The 24,715-nt window shown below is 45.8% G+C and overlaps 1 protein-coding gene across 1 annotated transcript in view; it reads right to left on the reverse strand.

Annotated features, from left to right (window-relative positions):
* Window positions 1-19,482, reverse strand: part of odad2 (outer dynein arm docking complex subunit 2) — a 91,213-nt gene extending 71,731 nt beyond the window's left edge. The window contains exons 1-3 of the mRNA XM_015954583.3: window positions 18,807-19,482; window positions 11,840-11,986; window positions 9,888-10,097 (exon numbers count right to left, since the gene is read on the reverse strand). Coding sequence (XP_015810069.2) covers window positions 9,888-10,097; window positions 11,840-11,986; window positions 18,807-19,022 — 573 coding nt within the window. The 5' untranslated portion in view covers window positions 19,023-19,482. The remainder of the gene's footprint in view (window positions 1-9,887; window positions 10,098-11,839; window positions 11,987-18,806) is intronic.
* Window positions 19,483-24,715: the final 5,233 nt, after the last annotated feature.

A 24,715-nucleotide genomic window follows, 5' to 3' on the forward strand; every position in this document is an offset into this window, starting at 1 on the left:
TCATCAGAAGTGAGGAACAGAAAATGAAATAATTATTTTAATGTTTAGAGCAGCAGGAACTCCGAGAGGCTGCAGGCGCATCAGTGAGTTTGCGGCCGCTGCGCAGGGGGAGGGGGGAGAGGGCTAAAGCAGGGGGAGGGGGGAGAGGGCTAAAGCAGGGGGAGGGGGGAGATGGCTGAAGCAGAAACTACCGTTGTTAAAAGAAATGTGTTTAACTTTGAAAATGTGGGCGCAATTTTAATTGTCAAAAACTCCAATGAACATTAGTTCATTTTGCTCAAATGGAAATAGAGGCCTGCCTCTAATACTGGCCCTCCTTCCAATAAAGGCCTGGAGCTTGCTGAGCTTGAGTCAAATAGAGGCCCGGGCCTGTATTAGAGGATTTACGGTATATGTAATTTTGAACCTTTTAATTTGGAAACAAACATATTTCTGCATTAACACTGAATGTTGAATAACCAAATTACACACGAGCAAGTCAGTTTTAAATAAAAGGCATCAGTGGTATTCATTACTTGTGGTATAATCAGCATTTTAAAATCTATTCAGGATTTATGTTTTCTTGTTTATTCATTTTTCTTAGTTTTTATTCTCCTTTTTTCTCCTGTAATACGTGTCATCGCTGCTGTGACGTCTAGCTTTCCCCACTGAGGAACAATAAAGGGATTTTCTATTCTATTCATCTATCTGCAGCCTTTCCACTTCCTGTTTACTGCAGGTTAAATCTTTTCTCACGGGCCAACAACAAAATAAAAATATCATTTTATCTTAAATGAAAATGCACCATTTCACCTGTTAACTTTCATGTTTTGGAGCAGAAAAAGAGCATAAAACCAACATATTTAAAGCTCAGTTTGCTCCACTGGTTTACTGTGATGCTCACCTGTTCCAGCCAGATTCCTGCATCATGGGGTTGATCTGAGCTGAGGAGGAGACTCCTGTTGTTTTGTTCATCTTCATCATAATAATGACAACATTAGATGACAACAGGTGCTCACATACGTTTGTGCTGCTGAACATGCCTGAGCAGCTTGACCACGTTGTTGTGTGTCGGGGAGGAAACACAACAGCAGCAGCCACAGAGCCGTGCTGGTTTGAGCGTGTCGCTGCTCGCTGGAGTTATATCAGCTCTGTCTAGACGTTAGTTAGAAAACTTTCTCTTTCAGTCGTGAACACATTACTGGGCGGTTAGAATCTCCGTTTCTGGGCTTCAACGTCAGAAAATAGCTGAGTGAACTCGGTGCTGAGTGAGAGGAGTGTTTAGTTTGTCCGAGACGCGGAGCTGCAGACACCGGCAGCAGGCGCTGGAAAAAACACAAAGGAGGGGGCGCGTCGGCTCTGCGCTAATGCCGCAAAGCATCATGGGAGTTGAAGTCTTTGCGGTAAAATTGGCCAGCGGGCCAGTTTTAATATATTTTTGATATTTATCTCGCGGGCCACATAAAAATGCTCCGCGGGCCTTGTGTCTGACATATGTGCTCTAATGTGAGCCACCTGGCTCCCTACTGGGATGGGACCAGACGAGATCTGTCTGTCCCATCACGTTATTATTTTTATTAAACTTGGTAAACGTTTCATTTTAACTTTGAGCAGTGCTCAAAATTAAGATTTCAACATTAAATTAAGTGTTGAAAAACTGATTAGTTCATAAATGTTGTGGGTAGGGCTGTCGCGGTAACCGCAAAAATGAAATATCGCAATATGAAGAAGCCCACCGCACTGCATCATGGGCCACCGCGATTACTGAACTTGGTTCAACTCAATGATGCATGTTGAGAAGGATGGCTGCACTGGTATCAAAACGAAACGTTACTTCGCTCCTTTGGGAGCACTTTGGTTTTCAGTACGTCAGCTGCTGCGCAGCCAGAGTCCTTGGCCGAGACAGAGCTGCAGCGGCAAAAATATATAAATAAATAAACGCTCGGTGACCTGCTGAAGTCCCGGACAAGCACTGCTTCTGCAGCCGTCCTGAAGAGAGTGTGAGCCGAGCTGGAGCTCACTCGCTACCTGCAGGAGGAATGCATCCACCCTAAAGAAACCCCCCTGACATGGTGGAGCAACAACCGGGAGAGATTCCCTTTGCTCGCCAGAGTCGCACGCAGGTATGTGTGCGTTAGTGCACTGAGCGCACCATCCGAGAGGGTTTTCAGTGTTGCTGGAAATGTTGCCACCCCTCTCAGATCCTCTCTCAAACCGTATATGGTTAACATGCTGGTTTTCCTTGTAGGTAACAAGGACGTGACCGCAGAGGCGGAGCTGGCCTAAATGGCGCCCTGTGCGAGATCCCCCTGTGAGGCCCCCCCCCCCCCACCCACCCACCCCCCCACCCCCCCACACACACGAAAAAACATTACACCTACAACTTTGTTTCAAATTGCGTGGAGTGTATATATAACAACGTTTGCTAACTGAATACAACATCCAGCTCCTGGACACCTTCTCACCACTTGTCAAAGTTCTACTGAAATAGACACACTTAACGCAACATGATGGCATCATCGACTTGTACAGTACAGATGTGCTGAAAGGCGAGAGTCTCAACTTTCAGCTAAAAAAAGACCACTTTAGCTATTATAGTTTTTATTTTATGGCAGTTTACAGTTTAAACGGGATCATACTAGCAGGGCACCTCCAGCGGCCCGCTGCCGCTCCGTTTTTCATGGGGTAAATAATAGCTAATTTCCCGATTCCATAAAGAAAGAATGGTCCTACCAGCTCGCCACTTCAATATGAAGAAGATCAGTTCAACATGGGGAAAAAAACCTGACCTGTAGGCCAGAGAAACGTTCATTAGCACATCAAGTTCTATTCAGTTTACCGGTAAACATATCACGAATGTACAACAGGTCAATTATTAATCATCTTGGCTACGTAGCTCAATCTATGCATTCCAGTAACGTTTGCTACTGTCAGGTTCGTTGGCAGATCTGAAGCGTGACTGAGAGTTCTGTTGCCCAGACGCGGAGAGACGGAGATAACCGGCGTGGTTATCTCCTGTAGGTGTAGTTTGAGTGTTTTGAGGGCTGGTAAGCCTGGAGACTCGATACAAAGTCTGGTGAGAAACGATGACTGAGCAATGAATGAAATGCCGGCACTTCCTTAAGTAGTGCCGGCGTGATGACGTCAGTCGCCACGTTGGTGGCAGGAATGAATGGAATGCAGTCAGCTGGAGGAGTTCGTGACAGGACCCCCCCCTCGAGGGACGGCTCCCGAAGTCCCAGGACGGCGGGCCCAGAAGTCAGTCAGCAGGGTAGGGTCGACAAACGAGCTCGTGGGCTCCCAAGAGCGTTCCTCAGGCCCGTACCCCTCCCAATCCACGAGGTACTGCCAACCTCGTCCCCGGCGGCGAGCGTCCAGAATCCTGCAGACCGTGTAGGTGCGATCCGCCTCAACACCGCGGGGCGGAGGCACCCGGACCGGTGGAGGGTGGAGAGGAGAGGAGATCACCGGCTTAAGCTGGGAGACGTGAAAGACCGGGTGGATCCGGAGAGTAGCCGGGAGGCGCAGACGGTAGGTGACAGGATTGATGACCTTAAGGACGGGGAACGGACCCAGGAAGCGAGGAGTGAGCTTCCGGGAGCCAGCCGGCATCCTTCAGGTTAGCGGAGGAGAGCCACACCTGGTCGCCAGACCGGAAGACGGGGCCAGGCCGGTGGCGGCGGCGATGCTGACGGGCATACTCCGTGTTGGCCCGGGTGATGGCCGCACGGGCCCGGATCCAGGCGAGCCGACAGCGGCGGACCAGCGTCTGGGCAGCAGGGACCTCCACCTCGGGCACCTGATGATCAAACAGAGGAGGCTGATAACCGTAACAGGTCTCGAAGGGAGACAGACTCGTGGCTGAGGAGGTCTGGAGGTTGTGTGACAGCTCCGCCCACAGGAGAAAGCGGGGCCAGGTGGTCGGCTGGGACGAAGCGAAGCAGCGCAGGTAGCGTCCAAGCTGCTGATTAGCTCTCTCTGTCTGACCGTTTGTCTGCGGGTGGTATCCAGAGGACAGACTGGTGGAAGCACCGACCAGGCGACAGAACGCTTTCCAGAAGCGTGAGACGAACTGGGGTCCTCGGTCGGAAACCACGTCCTGAGGGAAACCATGGAGCCGCACCACCTGTTCCAGGAGCAGTTCGGCCGTCCTCTTGGCCGTGGGGAGGCCGGCCAGGGCCACTAAGTGCACGGCCTTGGAGAAACGGTCCGTGATAGTCAATATAGTGTCCAGGTGGTCGACCGCCGGCAGTCCCGTGACAAAGTCCAGCCCGATGTGTGACCACGGCCGCTTGGGCACAGGGAGAGGCTGCAACTCTCCAGCGCCGGGTCGGTTGGAGGACTTGGAGCGAGCACACACATCACATGCAGCTGTGAACTCGCGGACGTCCCTCCTCATGGACGGCCACCAGAGAGCCCGACGGAGGAACTGGAGGGTACGGGCTTGCCCTTGATGTCCCGCGAGCCGTGAACAGTGCCCCCACGTGAGCGCCTCTTGCCGGCAGGAGGCGGGAACGTAGAGGCGGTTCGGTGGGGTCTCCGGCGGCGCTGGATCGCCAGGAAGTGCCGCCTGTATGGACTGCTCCAACGGCCATTGGATGGAGGCCAGGAAGCGTTGAGCCGGTAGAATGGTCCGAGGCTCCGGGGGGCCGGCATCTGGTGCGAAACGCCGAGAGAGAGCGTCCGCCTTGAGGTTCTTGGAGCCGGGCCGGTAGGCGATATGGAAGTGGTACGGCTCGAAAAAGAGGGCCCACCGAGCCTGACGAGGGTTGAGCTGGCGGGCAGTCTGTAGATGAATGAGATTCTGGTGGTCGGTCCAGATCAGAAAGGGATCGGTGGTCCCCAGGAGCCACTGCCTCCATTCCTCCAGCGCCCACTTTATTGCCAGCAGCTCTCTGTCGCCGACCCCGTAGTTCTGCTGTGTGGGGGAAAACTTCCGGGAGAAGTAGGCACATGGGTGGAGCTTAGAGTCTGGACCCCGTTGCGAGAGAACGGCCCCCGCTCCCACATCTGAGGCGTCCACCTCCACGACGAAGGGCCGGGTCTGGTCCGGGTGGAGGAGGATGGGTTCCTTAGTGAAACGTCCGACCAGCTCATGGAAAGCACGGACAGCCTCTGGAGTAAGGCGAAAAGGGCGAGGCTGATTGTTGGTTTTGGTGAGTGAGGTCAGAGGTGCTGCGAGGGAACTGAAGTTGCGTATAAACCTCCGGTAAAAGTTCGAGAAACCCAGGAAGCTTTGCAGCTGCTTCAGGGTCGTGGGTAGAGGCCACTGAGCTACGGCCTGAACCTTCTGGGGGTCCATCTTCAGGCCCTGGGAGGAGATGGTAAAACCCAGGAAGGAGGTGGACTCCTGGTGAAACGCACACTTCTCCAGTTTGCAGTAAAGTCCATGATCCAGGAGGCGGGACAGAACAGCTCGAACATGACGGATGTGCTCTTCGGCCGTGCGGGAGTAGATGAGGATGTCATCTAGATAAACAAAGACCCAGCGGCCCAACATGTCTCTCAGCACATCTGTAATGAACCGCTGGAAGACGGCGGGGCTGTTGCAGAGTCCAAAAGGCATCACCAAATATTCATAGTGGCCAGTGGGCGTGATAAAAGCGGTCTTCCACTCCTCACCTTCCTTAATACGGATGAGGTTATAGGCGCTGCGCAGATCCAGTTTAGTAAACACTGCGGCTTGTGTGATGGCGTCCAGAGCGGTGCCCATGAGAGGGAGAGGGTGGCGGTCCCGGATCGTTATTTTATTTAACCCTCGATAGTCTATGCAGGGCCGGAGATCCCCCTCCTTCTTTTTAACAAAGAAAAACCCCGCGGCCCCGGGGGACGTTGAGGGACGGATGAATCCCTTCTGCAGGGCATCAGTTATGTAATTGTCCATAGCCCGGGTTTCCGCCGGAGAGAGGGAGAACAGGCGACCCCGAGGGGGGGTGGTGCCGGGCTGGAGCCTGATCTCCAGGTCGTAGGGTCGGTGAGGAGGTAACCTGGTAGTGGGTTCTTTAGCGAAGACCTGAGCGAGGTCGTGGTATTGAGGAGGGATGAGCGTCAGGTCTACGTCTTTGGGAGGAGCTGCTGCTGCCCGAGGTGCAGGGGAGTCCCGGTGGTTATGGCAACCCGTGCCCCAGGCCAGGACTTTACTGGTGGACCAGGAGATGTGAGGCTCATGGCGGCAGAACCAGGAATGACCTAGGATGAGAGGCGTAGCCGGAGCCTGGATGACCAGGAAGTGGAGGGTCTCCCGGTGTTGGTCAATAGTCATGTGGAGACCCTGAGTTCGGTGGGTGAGAGGGTACGGCATGATGGGCCGGCCGTCCACAGAGGTCACGGGAATGGGTCGGTCGAGGGCGGTGAGGGGTATCTTTAGCCGAGTAACCAGTCCGTGGTCGATAAAACACTCCGCAGCCCCAGTGTCTAAAAGTGCCTCCAGTCTGGTCGGGCCTTGGTCCAGGTGGAGGGAGACCGGGAGAGTGGTTCGGTGTGGAGCCGGAAAAGTGGAGACTCCGGGCGGGACAGCTCCTACTCCGACCCGGAGGGACCTTTTCCCGGTCGTTCTGGGCACGTGCCACGGTGGTGACCCAAATCCCCACAGTAAGCGCATCTCCCCTCCTGGTAGCGCCGTGCCCGTTCCTCAGGGGGAAGATGTCCCAGCTGCATCGGCTCCTCCGTCGGTTGGTGAGCCGGCCGGCGGGGTGACGTCCTGGTGTGTACGGGGGCTGACAAGGTGCTCGGCCGGTTCAGGATGCAGCGGTCCAGTTGGAGAGCCAGATCCACTGCCAGGTCCAGGGAGGTTGGGACCTCGTGCCCGATCATGCCCTCCCGGATTCTCGGTGACAGTCCCTCCAGGTAAACGGCCTTTAGGGCGGCGTCATCCCACCTCAACCGAGCTGCTGTCGTCCGGAAGCGAGAGGTGTACTGAGCCGCCGTCTGGGAGCCCTGGCGAAGCTGAAGCAGCCGCGTCTCGTCCGAGACCTCGCTGCTGGGGTGCACAAAAGTCTTTTTCATCTCCTTTACAAAAGTCTCATAGTCATTGCAGGCAGGAGATTTCTGATTGTAAAGAGCCGCCGCCCATTCACCGGCTCGACCTGTCAGCAGTGAGGTCAGCAGAGCGACACGAGAGCAGGATGTGGGGTAGCGTGCCGGCTGGCACTCGAAAGTCATGGCCAGGGTCGCCAACATGCCCTCCGGGGATCCCCTGGTTCCGTCCCACTTCTCTGGAAGGCTGAGGCGTGGTTCCATCCTGTCAGGAACAGCTGCGGTCTGACGTTGCAGAGCGGTGGTCAGCTGGAGTACTAGCTCGGTGAGTGACTCAATCTTTGTGGCTTGGCGATCAGCTATGGCACGGAGCTGGTTCATGTCTGCCGTCTGCTGATCCAAGATTGCGCGCTGTTGAGCCACTTCGGCACGCAAACGCGCGAACTCCGCTGGGTCAACTTGGGGCTCAGTCATCCTGTCAGGTTCGTTGGCAGATCTGAAGCGTGACTGAGAGTTCTGTTGCCCAGACGCGGAGAGACGGAGATAACCGGCGTGGTTATCTCCTGTAGGTGTAGTTTGAGTGTTTTGAGGGCTGGTAAGCCTGGAGACTCGATACAAAGTCTGGTGAGAAACGATGACTGAGCAATGAATGAAATGCCGGCACTTCCTTAAGTAGTGCCGGCGTGATGACGTCAGTCGCCACGTTGGTGGCAGGAATGAATGGAATGCAGTCAGCTGGAGGAGTTCGTGACAGCTACAAACAAATACAAAAACAACAATAAAGGAAAACAACTGTCTGACAGACAGCATAGCCGAATTCAAGGCAACACATAACAATAATCATTCGATTGCTCTTGGTTTCAAGTTAAGCCCATTAAAGTGCTCAAGTAAATAAAAGTGTTTCAAAAACAGCGTTTTTGAACCGGAGTTCTGCTCGTGGTGGGAACCCCGCCGAACAAGGTCATTTTTTATAGCGAAAACGATCGACTGGTCACTGACAAGTAAAAGGGTGTTATTGGTAGATGTTAAGAACACTTACCGCTGAGGTAAAATTAGAGTATAAATGAATTGAGGGGAGAAAAACGCTTTGTTTTCCAACGCCGTTCTACAAGCAACAAGCTTACAGCCACGGCAGGAGCAGCTTTCATGGTTGCCGCGACGTGGAAGGAGCCAATCAGGAGAGGGACCTCACATCAGCTGACGTGGGTCATGTGACAGGGAGTAGTTGATATGGGTTACACTTTGTTGTGCTTTTATTACAGAAATATTATTATTATCATCACTATTATTATTAAGAACATGCAATTTCTATGTTTTGTTTATGTATTGGTTGATGCTAAAAATAAAAAAAAAATTTAGAAAAAAAAAAAAAGGAAATTAAATGCCGCCCCCTGCAGACTGCCGCCCTGTTCGGCCGCACATGTTGCACATATCAAGCTCCGCCACTGCGTGACCGAGCTATAAATCACCGTCATTCGTGTGTGTGTGAAAGTGAACGTGAAATGATAGTGCGCCCGCCCCCCGGCGCGCGCGCGCCCGGTACATGTAATTTTTTATGCTTGATTTTAAACAACTAAACAAAATGGGGACTTGTTTCTTATTTGTTAGATGCTGCAGCCAAATTTGCATTTAAAAGTTTAACCTCCTGAATTTTGTTGTTTTTAAGTTCAGTCGGACTCCGACTGTCGGAGAAACAAACGTTACTGCGATCTGTGTTGTTACTGCCCTTTGAACCTTTTTTAAATGTGTAAACATTATGTTTAGATAGTACTGCAATAAAAAAAAGGGCTGCAATAATATCGCACACCGCAATATTAAGCCACCCTGAATCACCGCAGGGGGAATTCCTCAACCGCGACAGCCCTAGTTGTGGGTCCACTGTTGTTATTAATGATAATTTATCATCCAGATTAGATGAAAAAGATCCATATATCTGCCATTAAATCAGCCATCAGCTGACCGTGACTGCCATCTTTGGGCACAGGTAGAAAAATCAATATGGGTCGACCTCTAGGCAGAAAAGCATAAGCCATGTAAAGTTAGTTCACTGGTCATCCAACTTAAAGGTTGGCTAGAGAATGGAAGACTTGTTCAGCTCTGCTCACACAGCTGGATTACTTTACTTCCCTAGGTCTGCATGTTATGATAAATGACCCACAGTAGTACAGCGCCTTTCAGAGTCAGAGGACTCCAAAGCACTTTACCCTACAGTGTATCATTCATCCATTCACACACGTTCACACACTGATGGTGATGAGCTACGATGTAGCCACAGCTGCCTTGGGGCACTCTGACAGAGGCGAGGCTGCTGAGCACAGGTGCCACTGGTCCCTCCGACCACCACCAGCAGGCAAGGCGATTTAAGTGTCTTGCCCAAGGACACAACAGCGGAATTCTCTATCCGGAGCCGGGATTGAACCTGCAACCTTCCGATTACTGAAAAGCAGCATCTATGACTCACATCAGAAGGTTTGTGCAGTAGCAGTCACACATTTGATCTGCGGTAAGGAAAATGTTAATACAAGTGTTTGAATCGGTTATTCTTCAAATGGAGCAAAACGATTAGAGCAGGAACTCCGTATTTTGTAACTTGCAGTAAAGGATTAGAGTTCCTGCTTTGAAGAATGAGAGAAATGTATCAGTAGTTTTGTGTCTGTGAGTGACAGTAAAATAAGCACGTTATTTTTTCATACACAAGTATGTGGATGAGTTTGTCAACATTTGTTTTGGATCACTGTAACTGTAAGCTTTTGTTGATGAGAATGTCCTTGTACCTAAGATTTAGAGTAGGTGCAGCTGTGGAAAATAGAGTTTTACTGGATTTCTCTCTGACTTCAGTTTCTCAACATTCCCATTTCCTTCGTGTCTCTTCTGTTGCAGTGGAACTAGCATGCTGCAGTAACCCGTACTTGATACTTTGTGTACATACTCACCAGTTTCTTGATTCCATTGTGTTTTCTCACCGTTCTTCTCGCTCTGCGGAACTGAGCTGCATTAGCAATGGCCACCGCAGCTAAAGCCTTCAGCTGCTGTACACCTGAGTCCAGAATCATCACCATGTGCTGCAGGCCTCCCAAGTCTACAACAGTCTGCCGCATTTGAACGCTTTGACAGAGTTCCCTCAGCAGTTTTAGAGACCCAGTCTAATAATAAAAGATGTAAAGAAGAAAAAACATCAAAAGTTTAAATTATTGCATATATTTAATTATTGTTTGTGCCTTTGAGTACTAGTATTTACAGGTATTTCATTTTTTTATTTCATTCTCTTATTTCTTTCATTTGCCATGTGCAGGAGTAACAACTAAAGGGGAAAGAGGAGGGTGAAGAAGAGAGAAAGAAATCTGTTTTGGGGAGTTTTGTAAAGAAAATGTGAACTTGGCACTATAATAACCATTCTGTTCTGTTTTGCAATGTATTTAAAAATATATATATCATGACTGAAATAGAATATAATTACTGGAATAAAAATTTTTTTCCATATGCCTTCTGAGTCAGAATCTCCTATGTTCCAGGCTGGATTCAAACCCAGGTCCTCAGTGTGAAAGGCCTTACCAGTTCAGGTATTTCTTTGACATGCACAGGATGTTACCCAGTGGATATACTCTTACAACTGATTCACAACATGCTATTTGTTGAACTACACGTAACAAATTGTCAAAATAACATAACCCCAGATATCTGTAGAAGTGTTCAAATGTATCTGAATGGATTTTTAGGAAATGTTCTGTTACATATTTTTTCTACCAATAAAGCTGCCCTACCATGACCATCTTTGGCCGTGGGCATCACGTTGCTGCAGTGATTATGTTTGCTGGGAATGGTTATTAAAAGCAATGGGTTCACATTTTCTGCAAAAAAACACCTCAAGATCTGGCTGTATACATAAAACCCTGCAGCAAGGGAAAAGAGTTTCCTACATGAGCCCTTCCAGCCAATCAGAAGCGAGAAAGGCGGGACTTTCCTTGGACATCCTACAATTCCAAATGACACTTCCAGGGAGAGAGGGGGAGCGGGAGGGAAACTGTACCGATGACATGAAATCGTACCAGCTCCAGTCAATCACACATTTAAAATGCAGTAGCCAAATTTCAACCCACAGGGGGCAGCACTAACATATTTTTAGACCTAGATTCTTGAGTTAATCTAGTTTACACAGACATGTCAAAAAATGCACAGAAACAGAAACACTGCATTGGTAAAGACCCAATTATACAGTTTTTAATTTCATCATTTATTTTGGGGTTTATTTACAAGCAATGCCAAGATTGGGCCAAACAATGGCTTAGCAACCCCAATTCTTATTGTTACATTAAAATGTTTTAAAAACCACTTAACAGTCTCGTGGCCTGCTGATGAGTAAAAAATGAACACAAGTCCAAGGCTATCTTTGCCAGTAGGGCTGTGAAATAGGTATTAAATTTTATGTAAATGGTCGTAAAAAGACTTGAATTTAACTTGAAGAAAAATGTAGAAACCCTGTTTGAATTAGTTTTATTGGTGGATACACACACACCATTGAAAACCAAACCCCAGAAAGGACACAGCAAACACAGAAAGAGATGTCACCACCAGCTGGAAGCTTTCAGCTGCTGAGGGAAATAAAAAAAATAACAATGAAAATATCTAAATGGATCCTTTAGCTGTAAAATTTGGAAGACTCCCTCTCTCCTCTTTCCTTTGGTGGTGGTGAGGTTTCTGAAACACAATATTTGAGCTATGGCAGTGGTAGTTCCATGAATGCACCAGGTTGTAATGAGATGTTGCAATGCAGTTTGGGAACCACAACAACAGTACTCACAGGAAAAGAAAATATACGTCTTTTGTTGTGAATGCATGAAGATAAGTGCATACCTGGATTTATACAATGGGAAGAGCACATACTGACCATGCATCTCTCTTCACCGGTGTCCAGCAAGTTAACGAGGATCTGGAGACCACCAGTGTCCTGGAGGGCCAGTTGGAACGTCTCGTTTGTCCAGTCCAAGTCCAGCAGGGCAACAATAACAAGCACAGTGGCCATCTGATCACCTGCCTAAGATAAAAATGCCAAGAAATGAAAACCAAGAAGTCTGGCTGGATGACAGAAATACGCATATAGATAACAAAATAATTCATATTGATTGATATCAATAATTATTCAAAATACTTTATTAAAATTTAGAAAATGTGATTCATTGTCAGATTCTGATTTGTCTACATTTATAAATAGTAGTTAATAAAGACTAGCTCACTTCCTGGGTGTGTCAATTCTCAACCAGCTCAATTGGTTAGGCCGACTGGGTGAGCAAACATTTAGAACCATACTCTCTTTTGACTCAAGGTCAAAGCCTCTCTGCAATGCTTGCTAGTGGTATCAGACAATACAGCTCCTCAGATGTGGAAAGTCTAGCTAGCAGACCCTGGTAGCATGTTATGGCTGGTGATCACTGAATTCAAAGGGGAGCCACCGGTGACCTCACCAATCTGGCTGCCTTTCCTCCAGACTGCCGAGAGCTACCTTCCAGCATGGGTATCGTAGACCTGCACACTGGCGTGGAATGATTTGTCATGAATAATCTATAGCTTGTTAAATCATACTGTCAAACAGATTTTACAACTCAGACATCACAAGATCTCTCAGATACTTAATAAGGTTTTGCTACAAAACATCTGGTTTACATTCCATAATTTCATTCAGGAAGAGCAGAGACTGATCAGAGATCAGATCTCTGATAGGTGTCATTCAGACACAGCTACAGCAGCGTTGTAGTTGTAGTTCTGTACCATCCAGGAAACAATACTAGGGAGGAAAGTTGTTTCCAGTAAGTTACGATTGAAGGTCATGAACTTTGCTTTACTTATGTCTAATGACCTTCTGACTCATACTGATGCAGGACACTGTTCTGTTCTGGTCCTGCTGGACCTGACTGCAGCCTTTGACACTGTTGACCATCACCTGCTACTGGAGAGGCTGAGAGACTGGGTAGGCCTATCAGGAACTGCTCTGGAGTGGTTCTCCTCTTATCTTTCTGAGCGTTCCTTTTCTGTGGCCGTCTCCAAGTTTAGGTCTTCCACCATCTCTCTTACCCATGGTTCTGTGCTGGGGCCTCTGCTCTTCCTCCTCTACCTGCTTCCTCTTCAGCACATCTTGAGCTCCTTCAAAGGAATCTCCTACCATCTTTATGCAGATGACATCCAGCTGTACATCTCCTTTAAGTCCCATGAGATGTCTAAGCTGCAGCTGTTACACACCTGCTTAGACTCTATCAAAGCCTGGATGGCTGGGAGCTTTCTTCAGCTGAATGAAGATAAGACTGAGATCTTCATCTGTGCCCCAGACAAGCTGGTTCCCAAAGTCAGAGACTCTCTTGGTCAGTTTGCTTCTCACACCAAACCTTCCGTCAGGAATCCTGGTGTGACCTTTGACCCAGCTCTCACCCTGGATTCTCATGTCAGTTCTCTTGTTCGCTCTTCCTTCTTCCATCTCAGGAACATTGCTAAGCTGAGTCCCATTCTGTCCCGCTCTGAACTTGAGACTGTTCTCCACACCTTCATCTCCTCACGCTTAGACTACTGTAACTCTCTTTTCACGTGTCTGAGCAGAACCTCCCTGAACCGTCTACAGATGGTTCAGAACGCCTGTGCTCGGCTTCTGACCAAGTCCTCCAAACACACCCACATCACCCCGCTTCTCCTCCAGCTTCACTGGCTGCCAGTCAACTTCAGGGTTCATTTCAAGATCCTGGTTCTGGTCTATAGGGCCTTACATGAACAAGCACCATCTTACATTGGTGATCTTCTTAGTCCCTACACCCCCAGCAGGTCCCTGAGGTCCAGTGATCAAAACCTACTGGTTGTGAGGCGCACCAGGCTAAAGACCAAAGGTGACAGATCATTTGCTGCTGTGGCCCCCTAGACTCTCAAACTCTCTCCCCCTGAGTCTGAGATCAGTGGACTCAGTGGACTCCTTTAAAAAGCAGCTGAAGACTCACTTGTTCAAGCTGGCTTTTGTATGACCTTCTTCACCACTCTCTCTTTGTTCTGCTCTCCCCACCTATTCCACCTTCCTCAGGATCCACTGATTTCCCTCTTTCCTGTTCACTCTCTTTCTTTCTTAACTTTTTTAAATCACAATTGCCTATTTTTGCTCATTTTAAATATATTTTTAAACATTTTCTAAATGCTTTTTTTTATATTTGTACATTTTTTGTTTTTGTGAAGCCCCTCATGATTTTTCTCTTGAGAGGCGCTATAGAAATAATACTTTCTTCTTCTTCTTCTTCTGTTCTCACTGTTTGCATCCGACCTAAGATATAACTTCTGAACCATGCCACTGATGCCTGAGAAAGCCCTATGTGTTTGAGTCTGCACATTATGCTTTGTCAATGCGCATCTCTTACTCATTGTGTGAGGTTTAAGAACTCTGCAACCGAGCCAGGTTTGGACTTCATGTCTGTTGGGTTATTTTGGGTCCGGGTTGATTTTGTCTGTGTGTGTGTGTGTGTGCATGTGCACATGTGTTGGAGAGAGAAGTACAGTAGGTTTGGGGGAAATCCTCATCAGGGAGGCGTCCAGGAGGCCTTCTAACCAGATGCTTGAGCCACCTCAACTGGCTACTCTTGATGTGGAGGAGCATTAGATCTACTCCGAGCCCCACCCAGAAGACTATTTCCCACTGGAAGCATCAGTGGCATGGAACAGCAGCGGAACGGCAGCGGAACGGCACTGCTTCAAATAGAATCCAATATAGCCTTTGGGGTGTTTCAAACCAGCTACGGCAATTTTCATGCACGTTTCAGAAGCGGCATGCTGCGCCAGTTCTGGGACATGCCAATTTCTGCAGTTAATGTAGGACTAGACAGGAAATCACACTTGGTTTCAGTGTAAAATCTTAAACAATTTTCAAAATAAAAGTACTGCACCAATACAGTTTCATATATCTGTAGCTTACATGTGACCTAAAGGCTTATTTACTCCCTGCATTGGTCCAGAAGTGCAGCAATGTGTTTTTCATGGCTTTAACCATGGCAGTGGAGAGGAACAACATCATATTTGGCATCAAACAGCGATATCAAATGTGATTTCCTTTTTTTGGTTTAATGGCAAATTTAAAAATCAAACCGTGACCTTTGAAGTCTCGAATTGTAATCTTGTGAGTCCAGCTAGGAGAAAGGCAGAAGTCTCAAGGGATTTTGTGATCTCGTGAGTCCAATAAGGAGCACAACGAGGAAGTTGTTCTGCGGCCAAGACTCTCCCGGTGTATAATGGACCACATGGAAGCTCGCAAGTAAAAGTTCTGCTGCCATACCAGAGATCACATTCTGATGAAGCCAACAGGACCACATCATCTGCAAAAGGCAGATACCCAATCCTCAGGCCACCAAAACGGATGCCCTCAACACTTTGACTGCACCTAGAAATCCTGTCCATAAAAGTTATGAACAGAACTGGTGACAAACAGCAGCCTTGGCAGAGTGCAACTCTCACCAGGAATGAGCTCGAAATACTGCCAGCAATGCAGAAAAGCTCTTACGCTGGTCATACAGGGACCTAACAGGCCGTATCAGAGTGCCTGGTACCCCATACTCTCAGAGTAGCCCCCCAGAGGTCTCTCCAATGGACGCGGTTAAACACATTCTCCAAATCCTCAAAATACATGAAGATTGGTTGGGCGAACTCCCTCACACCCTCCACGACCTCTCTAAGGGTAAATAGCTGGTCAAGTGATCCATGGCCAGAACGAAAACCACATTGCTCCTCCTGAATCCGAAGTTCGACTATCCGACGGATCCTCCTCTCCAGAACACATTCTGTGGTCCCCCTTTTTAAATAGGGGAACCACCACCCCAGTCTACCAGTGAAACTTCCCCCAATGTCCTTGCAATACTGCAGAGCCGCCTTAAACAAAACAGCTGTTCAACATCCAGAGCATTAAGGAACTCTGGGCGGATCTCATCCACCTCGGGCCTTGCCACCGAGGAGCTTTTTTTCCACCTCAGTGACCTCGGTCCCAGAGATTTCATCTATTTCAAATAACAATCCTATGTTTTATTTCATGAAACTCCATTTGGTGCTGACCATATGTTTATCAGACTAAAGCAAAAACAAGCAGTTGATGCCTCATTATTGGGAATATTTTGTTTGATGAAACCAAAACTTTTAAATTGGAGCATTTAGAAATCTGTCCATAGTTAATGTTAGGTAAAGTAGATAGAGTAGATGTAACTCTGTGAAATCCCCCTGAATCAGTGCTTTGACCAAAACAGTTTGGATTAGGGATTCACTGGCAATGCACGGGCCGCCGCATGTCACTCAAGAACTCCCCTCCAGTTGTTGGGTCGTATTGATGAAGAGTAACAGAGTAGAGTAGAGAAAGAAGAAAGAACAGAATAAAGAAAAACAAGAAAAAGAATAGAGGAAAAGAAACAAGAAGAAAAGAGGGAAGAGAATTGGTAGAGACCAGGTAACAGAGGTGGCGCCGTGGTGTCACGGTCAACCACAACTGGGCCGGACTAGGCTTAACCTGGCTCCCCCAATTCCTCCTCCTAATTGTAGGAGAGGGAACGGGAGAGTAAAAGAGGTGAGAAGGGAAACAGCATAGGTTGTGGTGTGGTATCGACTCCACTTCTAAGTAAAGGCCTGTGCAGACTTTATCTGTAATGTAAACAGGTTATCTTTACCATGGCTCTAACCAGTCCAAAGAATGATCCTATCGCCATGATGTATTAGAATGTTTGTATCTGTTATTACCCAACAGGATATTAAAGCATAGAACATTAGTGATAGAGCATATCTTTGTAACAATGGACTTATGTACGCGTAGTTAATTGTAAAATACAGTCCCTATGTAATTAAAATACCGTATAGGCGTGATAATACGACCGTGACGCATTAGAATAATTTAAACGGGTTATCTTTATCCTGGCCCTAACCGGTCCAAAGAATGATTCTATCACCATGATGTATTAGAATGTTTGTATCTGTTATTACCCAACAGGATATTAAAGCATAGAACATTATATCTTTGTAACAACGGACTTATGTACGCGTAGTTAATTGTAAAATACAGTCCCTATGTAATTAAAATACCATATAGGCGTGATAATACGACCGTGACGCATTACAATAATTTAAACGGGTTATCTTTATCCTGGCCCTAACCGGTCCAAAGAATGATTCTATCACCATGATGTATTAGAATGTTTGTATCTGTTATTACCCAACAGGATATTAAAGCATAGAACATTATGTGATAGCGCGTATCTTTGTAACAATGGACTTATGTACATGTAGTTAATCGTAAAATCCAGTCCCTATGTAATTAAAATACCGTTCAGGCGTGCTGATTAAACGATGACTTATTAAAAGTTTTATGTCAATAATTACCCTACACCATGTGCTCCTACCTAGAGCATTATATAACAGCATGATCCTGTAGCAATGATGTAATATAATGTTTGTATCTCGTTATTACCCAACATGGTATTAAAGCATAGAATATTATGTGATAGCGCGTGTCTTTGTAACAATGGATTTATGCACATGTAGTTAATCGTAAAATCCAGTCCCTATGTAATTAAAATACCGTTCAGGCGTGCTGATTAAACGATGACTTATTAAAAGTTTTATGTCAATAATTACCCTACACCATGTGCTCCTACCTAGAGCATTATATGACAGCATGATCCTGTAGCAATGATGTAATATAATGTTTGTATCTCGTTATTACCCAACATGGTATTAAAGCATAGAATATTATGTGATAGCGCGTGTCTTTGTAACAATGGATTTATGCACATGTAGTTAATCGTAAAATCCAATCCCTATATAATTAAAATACCGTTCAGACGTGATAGTTAGACCATGACTTATTGGAAATTTTGTGTCTAATATCTTTCTATACCAAATGGGACAATATGGAATATTACACGATAGCGTATTCCTCTGCACTAAGGGTCCTATGTAAGTGTGATAAATTGTAAAATCCAGCCTCTGTGTAGTGAAGGCACCGTTCGGATGTAATGATTAAGTCCTCTATACTGTTACAATATAATTGTACCTGTTTATCTATAAACTAAACCGGTTATCCTAAACATAACCGTAGACCGTCCTAAAAGGTCAGGGATAAAATGAGGGTTTAGGACAAGGGTGGGGCCAGGGTTAGGGTGAGAGAGGGAGGGGGGGTTGGGGTTGGTTAGGGTTAGGAGGGGGGTGGGGCCAAGGTTAAGGCGAGAGAGAGGGGGGTGTTTGGTTAGGGTTAGGATATGGATGGCCTAGGTGGCATTTAAAAGGAAATAAAAGAAGCAATTCAATTATGATTAAAAAGCCATTAAAAAGATCTCAAGTAAAATAGAGATACCGTGCTACATAAGGTGCCAAGTTTACTGATACTAAAGACTAAAGTTTGACTCTATATAACAAGTGCGCGGAGAAAAGAATAGTTATTTTAATTGCCGCTAAGAGTTTATAATTAAATTCTAAAATTAGTGTGCATGGTAGGGCAAAATAAAGGGCTTATAGTGATTCCATACAGTAAAGGCGAAGAGGAGAGAAGATACAGTGTAATCATGGTCCAGCTCTTATAATTAGAATTTAAAATTAATAAACAACTTAGACGAAAATAAAGAGTTCATTTTGATTCCATACAGACGAGACGCGGAAGAAAGACTAGTTATCTTAATAACATCCAAGAGTCTATAGTTAAACTGTTAAAATCAGTGTGCAGGGTAGAGTAAAATAAAGGGTTTGTTATGATTCCATAGAGTAAGAGACGGGGACAGAAACAAACTCTTCAGACTTTATTGCTTCTGACAACTTTCAGCATTTTGGCGTTAATTCTACTGACAAAAGAAAACAGCAAAGTGATGTCATACCTTGAGTATTCTCACTAATTTCTGGATGTGTAGGAACTCAGGTGCTAGGTCTTTTTTCCTCTCCAAAAACCACTTTGGTTCTTCATCATCTTCACTTTCAGAGGAAGTCTCACTGAAATGCTGGACAAAGTCAGTCCCCATTGAGCGTTTCCTAAACAGAAAATAACACTTATGGCTACAAACAACAAACAGAACACAGCCATTACACCATTTCATGTCTTTGTTGAAGAATACAATTCAGTCTTTTGTACATCTGCCACCCTCCCTCCCTTGCAAAGGGACATTGCAAGGGGCATCGGCACAAAAAACAGTTAGACACCGTGGTGGTATTGTGATGTTATGGAGTTGAATGCATGCCCCACCCATGTCTCCAATCCCTGCTGTGGTTTACTACAAGCAGTTAGAGTCTAATGAAAGCAGGAAAAGAGCTTCCAGTGGAGCTTCCTCTGCCTTTACAAGGTTTCTATTCTAGAGATAAACAGCCAAATATGGTAACATCCTGTTGTCACAGCATGTAAAGTGGAAAAAATAAGTGCTGTTACTCCTCTTAGAATAATGTCACAGGGAGGAGGTTCGGGGTGATTTTCAGGCCCTACAAAATGACTGTCATGAAATGCCATTTAGGTTTATAACTTATTAGGCATGGGTCAAATTAACAGCACCTTTCAGCGGTAGAAGAAGCCTTTTGCAGATCTTCTATTTCTGCGTGCAAAGTTATCAATGAGGTCATTGATGCTGTGCTACTTCCGAGCTGAGCTGAGCTGAATTTATGATAGCCGGGAAATTAAATTGTTCCTGTGCCATTGACAAGCTTCGCTCAGCAGAAGCAGTTGTAAAGCCTACTTCATACTTCTCTTTCCGTGGTGGAGTGTGGCGCACACTCATAGACAGATGTGTTCTCTTCAGACATCTGTCTGCTGTCCCGCCAGGACAACAGAGGTTGTAGCTCTTTTCTGGGGAATCCGGGCTCCATTACAATTACGTATCCGGTCCAAGGTAGTGTATTTACTATTGTGTTTACATGGTTTAAATTGATTTCAGAGACTTTTTAACACGGACAAAATTATCCATCATTCTCCTCCACCTCTTTCATGCCAGCCAGTGTTGGGAAAGTTTGTTTTAAAATGAACGACCGTAGTTCAAAGTCAGTTTATACATTTTAAAACAAACTAGTTCAGTACACAATTTTAACGAAGTTCACTGTTCCTAAAACATACTAGTTCATAATTCTTTTGGATGCATCAAAAAAGTTCGGCCGAAAATGACCCAAAAGGCCACTTTGGCCCTCCCTTCATTTGGCAAATGAAGCCAGCGGAAGCTAATATCCCATTAACACACGCAGCTCTGAGGCTCATTATTTCCTTCAGTGACACGGGAATAGATTTTTCATCGGGCATCCACTCCCTTTCGCTCGGTGCACTAGTGTGCAGTTATTATCACGAGCTAGGGGGAGAGAAAACACAAAAGAAAAGGAAAAAGTCGCTGTTCAAGAAAATGCTGGTCTGTGAAAGTCTGTGAGAATGAGGAGAGCAGGAGGTCTGAGCCAAGTCCAATAACAGAACTGTTTGGATCACCACGCCAAGTCTGCCCTAATATTACTTTATTCATACTTTTAGAATTAATTCTACACAACAAAGCAATTTGGGCCATTTCAGTCATACTAATCAGGCCTTTTTTGGCTACGTGTTCAGGTTCTGGAATAATTAGCCTCTGTCAGAAAGGCTTATTTCCAGTTCCTTTTAAAGACTTGCCCTTTTACTTTTAGCTTTTTAACTTGGTTTTTAATAAGAGTGAGCTTTGGAGTTTAGACACTTCATGCAGCATCCAGTGGCCTGATTTTAGACCGTGTGTTTGTGTCTGCATGACTGTTTGATCCTTTTTATTCTGTATACCTGCACAGCCTTTTGGTCGCTCTGACTGTGAAAAGAGCTTCATGAAAAAGTTTGATGGATTGTGATGTAAAAGTATTAAAACACTTACATCTCCTGGGATGATGGATGTCCAGAGGAGGCCCCAGAAACGGATGCAACCTTCCTACTCTTTATTCCACTTTCTAATCCCTTCTTGTCTCTTTGGTTCTTGATGGGAATCATGTATTTTTTTTCCCGCTTTACAATATTTATTTTCAAAAATCATCTCATCAGAAACGTAGGAAAGTTTAGAATTGTTTTTAATTAATTTACCAAACAGTAAAAAATATTCACTTCTTCGTTTTTACCTATTGTAACTTTAAAAACCTTAAAGATCGACGGATATGGATTCCAGGAGTGACCTTACCTTGTGCGTGGCTGTAGAATTTCTGCTAGGGTTCTGTTAACGGTTTCTATGGAAACCGTGTCACCCGTTCTATGCCATGCCCCCTTTTGTTGCTATGATACTGTCAACAACAGTAAGAGATGAAAGGAGATCTCTCCAGTTTCAGAGGGGAGTTTCTATGGCGCAGAGAGCTTCTCATGTAGTAGTGATCACAGGGTCAAAGGGTCATTCGCTGCTGCTTGCTCCTCTGCAGCTCCTCTAAAACGGCTCACATGTGGGGCTTGTTGCTGCTTTTTATGGCAGGGGATTTTAAATTGTTGCCCTTTATTGAGGGGATTGTTGATGTTAATGAGAAACAGAGGCACAAAGTCCTGAACAAAGGCGTGGCTATGGGTGGGCCACTTTTTACCAGGGCCCCCAAACAAATGGCTTTCTTAAATTGCGTCTTTAATGGTATAAAAACATAATCTAAGGTCAAAAAGTTACTGTGGTTATCCTTCCAGGTTTTCAGATAACTAGCATAGCTGTTCACATTGAGTTAACTCCAACTAGGTTTTGGTGAGTGAGGGACCTATCCAATGTGGCGGCAAAGTGGTTACATTCCACAGCTAAACATCACCTCTGCTTGTTTAGTTTTTCTTTTCGTTCCCAGCTTTTGTGGCAACTAGCTTGTTGTTTCATGAGTGGCTAGGTACTGGTCTGTGTGGAGTGAATTCTGCCTCCAAGCCACGTCTGATCTAAGGATCTCTATTTTCATTAAAATCTCTGCTTATGTTTGAACCTGCTCACCTCATGCCTTCTTCCAGGTTCTCTTGCTCCATCCTCTCCCAAACCTGATCTGCAATCTGGACCCAGCGCTACACCCTGACTTGCAGCCTATTTCCCTACCTCTCATCTCTCAGCCACCTAACTGTCCCCTCTCATCCACACCATGTCTCCAGAATCTCCCAACTTAACAGGATTGCCAACAAGCCTCAGCTCCCTCCACGTCTCCCGGAACCCCTGGCATCCACAAACCTGACATGGACCCCTTCCCTGGAGCCGTCACGTCCCGAAGATCCTCCTGCTCAACCTTTTTGAAGCAGCTCCTTTAGTTCAGCCTTTTTTTTCCAAACATTTTCTGTTTTCTTACCACCACTGTCTCCTGGCTGATTCTGTATGTTGTGGGTCAGACGCATACCTTTGAATATGACAGATTCCTGACCGGCAGCAGAAGGCGGGAACATATCACGCCTGTCTTGGCTCATCTGCGTTGGCTTCCGGTTTCCTTCAGAGTCTGGTTCAAGCTACTTGTTTTCATTTTTATCCTCTGTTTTTGTCCCAATGTACATTCTGTGGGCTCTTGTTTGGGTCAGTGATGTTTTAAATTCTTTTATGTGTCTGCAGAGCTTTGGTTCACCTTCTGGCTGATGAAAATAAAGTTGATGCTGATGATGAAAACAAAGAGCTTGAAAAGGAAAATGGGTAGATTTATTCCACTACACGTTTTACCCTTATAAAGCAGTTAATTCAAAGCATGTAATATTTACATATTTAATACAATTCAGATCACCTTCAAAACTCAGTCCCACACCCAGGGCCGCATCAAGGCATTTTGGGGCCAAGGCAGAATAGACCCCACCCCCTCACTTGCCTCCCCCAGAAGCCACTGAGTCGTACCCTGCCAGCACAGATCCCCTGCTTCAGTTGATTCTTCCATTTTAATAGTAAGTGGCAATAGTGAGTAGTTAGTAATAGTTAAAAGTGCTATAGCTAGAGAATAAAAACAGACATCTTTTCTCCCATTTTAGCTTCCTTACATTGGCTGCCTGTTAAATTCAGAATAGGTTTTAAGATGCTCCTCACCTAATTAGGGGTGGATTGTGACAATAATTCAGGCAATTCAAGACTTTTTAAACCATCCCAGGCAGCCACCCAATATCCGCAAAACACTAAAAGTGAGTCAGGTTGGGCGTCTACTGATGTAAAAGTGTAAAGCAACTAAATTAAAACTTCACATGCTCCCTGTGTTTTTTTTCTCTACAATGTAAATGTGTGTTGTGCTGCTATAATCTGTACCTATGTTGCATAAACTGAAATTATATTTAATTCTGTTAAACGTGCCTCCTGCACATTTACCAGGGTAGTAGATTAAGTAGAACAGACACCATCATCCACCTGAACTTGAGACTAACAGGTACCAGACCAGTTATACACGTCAGCACTGGGTCAACAGATTCACACCACAAGCAGAGGCATACAAAAGTGTGTGTGTGTGTGTGTGTGTGTGTGCGCGCGCGTGTGTGTGTGTGTTTGAGGGGGTGGGGGTCTTCTCTTTGCAAAATGACTATTCATTAGAGTCATTTAGGTTTACAATTTAGTAGGCACAGACTAAGTAAACAATTGTTCAACAATGGCAGAAGCCTACTGCAGATGCACACATGTCCTTCTTCTGGATTAGGGTTGGGCATCATTTGATTTTGAACAATTCCAATTCCTCGTTTCGATTTCGGTTCCTATCGATTCCGATTCTTTGAAGACATGACATGTTTAACATGAGCCAGCCAACCACAGGTCCTACTTGATGAAATAATCTTAACTTCAACATGAATTTTAATTCTATGAACGACAACATCACCTTCATTTAGACAAAAACGTGTTTTGGAGAAAAAAAGAAAAAAGACTTGCAGCACAACCAGTGTGTTTGTTTCTGACCACAACCAAAGTCTGGAACAAGCCTCTGGGATGAGAGGCTAAATGTCTCCAACACATCCAGAAACGTGCAGCTGTTTTCAGCTAAAACTCTCAGGATGATCATGTCCAGGATGACTGAGAACTACACCTCCATGCTGCAGAAGCGTTCAGTCAGAACAGGAAGTGAAACTTAAACGTAGCTGCTGTCAGTAACAATCTAACAGGTTTTAAACATTAAAACTCAACAGAAATAGTTCAGAAAGGAAATTAAAATGTTCACAACTTTGTGTGTGATTTATTATTTTTAATTATTTATTGTGGCAGAAGCTGGTGTGGTCCATCACAGAGAAGCTTCTCTAGCATGATGACTTTAATTATTCTACAGGTTATTGTTCAGCCTTCTGATGCTCACGTGTCTGACTGCTGACGCTCCGTGTGTGTTTTTATTTCTGCAGTGAGACAAACTCACCTCACACCGTCCAGAGTTTGTTCTTTAAAGCTTCTATTAAATCCACCGTGTGTCAGGATCTGGGGTGAGTCTGCACATTCATCTAATCACCTTAAGTCGTTGCAGGTGGGCGGCTCCGGAGAGCGGCCAATTGCGGTGATTTCCCTCATCTACTACCTGTGTTTATAAGGAGCTGGAGATCACTTCACCTCGCCGGAAGATTACTCACTTTGGGTAGGTCTTGCCACTATAGTAAAACTACAGCTTTAGTCTTGCCTTATAACTGTCCGTCGTTGTTTTTTTTTTTGTTTTTTGTTTTTTTTGATGACCTCTGCTTTCCCTTCACCAGGAATTCTCACCACGAACCTATTCTACAATAACCTGGTTTTTCTTCTCCAAGCCTGATCTCCCTCCTCACCCGAACCGACCCGCTCTCCCACCGCTCACCTCCCTTGGATTTTGGATTCTCGCTGACGTTGCTCACCCCAGTCCTGGCTACCCTCCCAAGCTCTGGATTTCAGTCCCCACAGTA

Source organism: Nothobranchius furzeri, chromosome 7 (assembly GCF_043380555.1).
Source record: "Nothobranchius furzeri strain GRZ-AD chromosome 7, NfurGRZ-RIMD1, whole genome shotgun sequence".
Lineage (NCBI taxonomy): Eukaryota > Metazoa > Chordata > Actinopteri > Cyprinodontiformes > Nothobranchiidae > Nothobranchius > Nothobranchius furzeri.